Source organism: Callithrix jacchus, chromosome 8 (genome assembly GCF_049354715.1).
Source record: "Callithrix jacchus isolate 240 chromosome 8, calJac240_pri, whole genome shotgun sequence".
Lineage (NCBI taxonomy): Eukaryota > Metazoa > Chordata > Mammalia > Primates > Cebidae > Callithrix > Callithrix jacchus.
This window is the reverse complement of record NC_133509.1, coordinates 109,000,564-109,004,277: the sequence shown is the minus strand read 5'-3', so window position 1 is coordinate 109,004,277 and position 3,714 is coordinate 109,000,564. Positions and strand designations below refer to the sequence as shown.

At 42.4% G+C, this 3,714-nt stretch overlaps 1 protein-coding gene across 25 annotated transcripts in view; it reads right to left on the bottom strand.

Annotated features, from left to right (window-relative positions):
- The window catches only part of BBOF1 (basal body orientation factor 1), a 47,643-nt gene that overhangs the window by 7,676 nt on the left and 36,253 nt on the right, over positions 1-3,714 (bottom strand). For 18 of the 25 annotated variants that reach the window (XR_013521378.1, XR_008474489.2, XR_008474481.2 and 15 more), the window contains 3 exons: positions 2,266-2,367; positions 988-1,062; positions 706-820 (listed from right to left, as the gene is read on the bottom strand). Coding sequence is in view for 13 of the 25 variants with exons in the window: in XM_078335382.1 (XP_078191508.1) it covers positions 706-820; positions 988-1,062; positions 2,266-2,367 (292 nt within the window). In the remaining 12 variants the exon portion in view is untranslated. The remainder of the gene's footprint in view (positions 1-705; positions 821-987; positions 1,063-2,265; positions 2,368-3,714) is intronic. The other 7 variants (XR_008474482.2, XR_013521376.1, XM_078335386.1 and 4 more) reach the window with 1 other exon arrangement.

Sequence of the window (3,714 nt, the reverse complement as noted above, 5' to 3'; positions counted from 1 at the left end):
CATGGCTTTAAAAAAATAATTTCATATTTCCTTATAAGCCTTTGTCCCCTGGGTTATACTGACTCTGACTTCCCACCTGTGATCCAAAGCCAAGAGTAACAAGGTCACTTTGCTTACTCTTACACAAAAAATAGTACACATTTTGGCTGGGCTGCTTACTTCAAAAGGCAACCTATAGATCTCCACACTAAAAGAGGCACAAATTTGCATTTGCATTAGTATAATATACATTTGTGTGGATATTGCTTTAAAAATTTATGTAATCTGGCCGGGCACAGTGGCTCACACCTGTAATCCAGCACTTTGGGAGGCTGATGTGGGCGGATCACAAGATCAGGAGATCGAGACTATCCTGGCTAACATGGTGAAACACAGTCTCCACTAAAAATAGAAAATATTAGCCAGGCATGGTGGCATGTGCATGTAGTCCCAGCTACTCAGGTAGCTGAGGCAGGAGAATCACTTGAACCTGGAAGGCAGAGGTTGCAGTGAGCTGAGATCGTACCACTGCACTCCAGTCTGGGCAACAGAGTGAGACTCCATCTAAAAAAAAAAAAATTATTTAATCTACTCATGGTATTTATTACTCATTCCACTGATCCCTGAAGTCTCTTAACTAGTAGAGAAAATAACTGATTTAGCAAGAAGCAACATGGGGAAAGGTGACAACAATATGTATTGTTTGGTTAGATACAGACTCCTTACTGTGTCAGACTCTTGAGATCCTTTTGGAATAGTGGGTAGCACCACTTTACCAGAAGAGTCTGATATCGGAACTTGCTGGGTGATAAAGGTTTGATCTTGAAGCTTACTTTCATCCCTGCAATAATGACAAAATAACAGAGCTGTCAACAACTCTACAAACACGAAACCTGGTTTAGAGTAATAGACTTGTCATATTACTTTCACTCAATTAGCACATTCAAGATGACTACAAGAATCATCATGTTGGGCTCATGTTCGTTACTTTAGCAAGAGAGCTTTTACCCAAATTCCTTTGTTTCTCCACTGTCAGAAACAACATAATCCGGAACTGGAGGCCTAGAACTCTGGTTGTATTTCCTGTGGTGGGTAAAAGTCAACAAAGATAATGAGGCAGTGTCTCCTAGTGCCTTCATATTTTCTTTTCGTATCTAAATTTTTTTTAATTTTTTTATTTTTGTTGGTAGATAGTAGGTACGTATATTTGTGGGTATGTGAGATGTTTTGATACAGGCATGTAATGTGAAATAATCACATCATGGATACCACATAGAATGAGGTATCCAACCCTTCAAGCATTTATCCTTTGTGTTAGAATCCAATTACTCTTTTATCTATTTTAAAATATACAACTGGCCAGGTGCAGTGGCTCATGCCTACAATCCCAGCACTTTGGGAAGCCAAGGAAGTGGATCACCTGAGGTCAGGAGTCTGAGACCAGCCCAGCCAACATGGTGAAACCCCATCTCTATTAAATTACGTAATTAGGGCCAGGCACAGTGGCTCATGCCTGTAATCCCAACACTTTGGGAGGCCAAGGCAGGTGGGTCACCTCAGGTCAGGAGCTCGAGACCAGTCTGGTCAACATGGTGAAACCCCATCTCTACCAAAAATAGAAAAATTAGCTGGGCATGGTGGCAGGTGCCTGTAATCCCAGCTACTCGGGAGGCTGAGGCACGAGAATCACTTGAACCTGGCAGGGGGAGGTTGCAGTGAGCCAAGAGTACATCACTGCACTCCAGCCTGGGCAACAGAGTGAGACGCCTTTTCAAAAAAAAAAAAATTAGCCAGGCAGGCACTGTGGCACGTGCCTGTAGTCCCAGCTACTACTCAGTAGGCTGAGGTGGGAGGATCACTTGAGCTTGTGTGTGATTGTGCCACTGCACTCTTCCCTGGGTGACAGAGTGAGACCCTGTCTCAAAATATATATATATACACTTATATTTGCAAACCAGTAAAATCTTAATAGTTGTTTTGTTTCTCTTCAGTTGCCACTGATTCAGCTGAACAATACTGTAACTCCTTAGTAAGCATTACCTTAAACATCTAAGATGAATCTTTCCCCTCCCTGTTTAATTCCAATTCATCTTTCATTTTCATGCTCATTCATTAATCCCATTCTTTATCTTTGGGAGTTAGAGCAGTTAAGCAGTAGGGCCTTTTTATATTTTCTGGTCCATTCCCATCCCTTTAGTTCTAAGTAAAAAGAGTAAGTTCACTGCTCCTATGTGGTTTCTAAATTTGATAACAACTTGATATTTCACTGCAGAAATAGGAAGTTACCTAGAAGCACAGCCATTCATTTTTGCAAAGAGCAATCTCAAGACTTTTTCCTTCTGCTCCCAGGTCAAATCTCCAATATCCACATTTCCTTCAATATGTGTCCTGAAGAATTTCAAAGGAAAAAAAAATGTGAAAAGGAAAAATATGGCCAAAGTAGGCTTCTCTTCTTTTTTAAAAGTATATAATGTGTAATCATAAGATAAATTCCATACCATAATTGAATATTATGAAACAACTATAAAGCAAACTATCACAAAATCATAAGTTGATAAGGACATCAATATACTAACCAATCCAAAATGTTACATATCATAAAGATGAAAATGACAAAAACTTTAACAACATGAAAAATATTTGTGCTCAGACATTAAGCAAATAAGCAAAATAGGAAACTCTAAGGAAGCTGGGCATGGCGGCTCATGCCTGTAATCCCAGCATTTTGGGAAGCCAATGGGGGTAGATCATGTGAGGTCAGGAGTTTGAGACTAGCCTACCAAACAGGGTGCAACCCCATCTCTACGAAAAATAGAAAAATTAGGCCAAGCACAGTGGCTCACGCCTGTAATCCTAGCACTTTCGGAGGCCAAGGCGACGGATCACAAGGTCAAGAGATCAAGACTATCCTGGTCAACATGGTGAAACCCCGTCTCTACAAAAACACAAAAATTAGCTGGGTTGTGGTATGCACCTGTAGTCCCAGCTACTCGGGAGGCTGAGGCAGGAGAATCGGGAGGCTGAGGTTGCAGTGAGCTGAGATGGCGCCACTGCACTCCAGCCTGGGTGGCAGAGTGACACAAAATCTCAAAAAAAAAAAAAAAAATATATATATATACACACACACACACACACACACAAATCAGTTGGGCATGGTGGCACATGCCTGTAATCCCAGATACTCAGGAGGCTGACGCAGGAGAATTGCTTGAACTGGGAAATGGAGGCTGCAGTGAGCCAGGATTGCTACACTGCTTTCCAAACTGGGTGATAGAGTGAGACTCCGTCTCAATTAAAAAAAAAAACAAAAACAAAGAAGAAGCAGGGAGCAATGGTTCATGCCTGTAATCCCAGCACTTTGGGAGGCTGAGGCGGGTGGATCATGAGGTCAAGAGATGGAGACAGACCATCATGGCCAACATGGTGAAACCCTGTCTCTACTAACAATACAAAAAATTAGCAGGGCATGATGGTGTGTGCCTGTAGTCCCAACTACTCAGGAGGCTGAGGCAGGAGAATCGCTTGAACCCGGGAGGTGGAGGTTGCAGTGAGCCAAGATTGTGCCACTGCACTCCAGCCTGGCAACAGAGCAAGATTCTGTCTCAAAAAAAAAAAAAAAATTAGCTGGGCGTGGTGCCACATGCCTATAATCCCAGCTACCCAGGAGACCGAGGCAGGAGAATCACTTGAACCTGGGAGGTAGAGGTTGCAGTGAGCAGAGATTGAACCACTGCA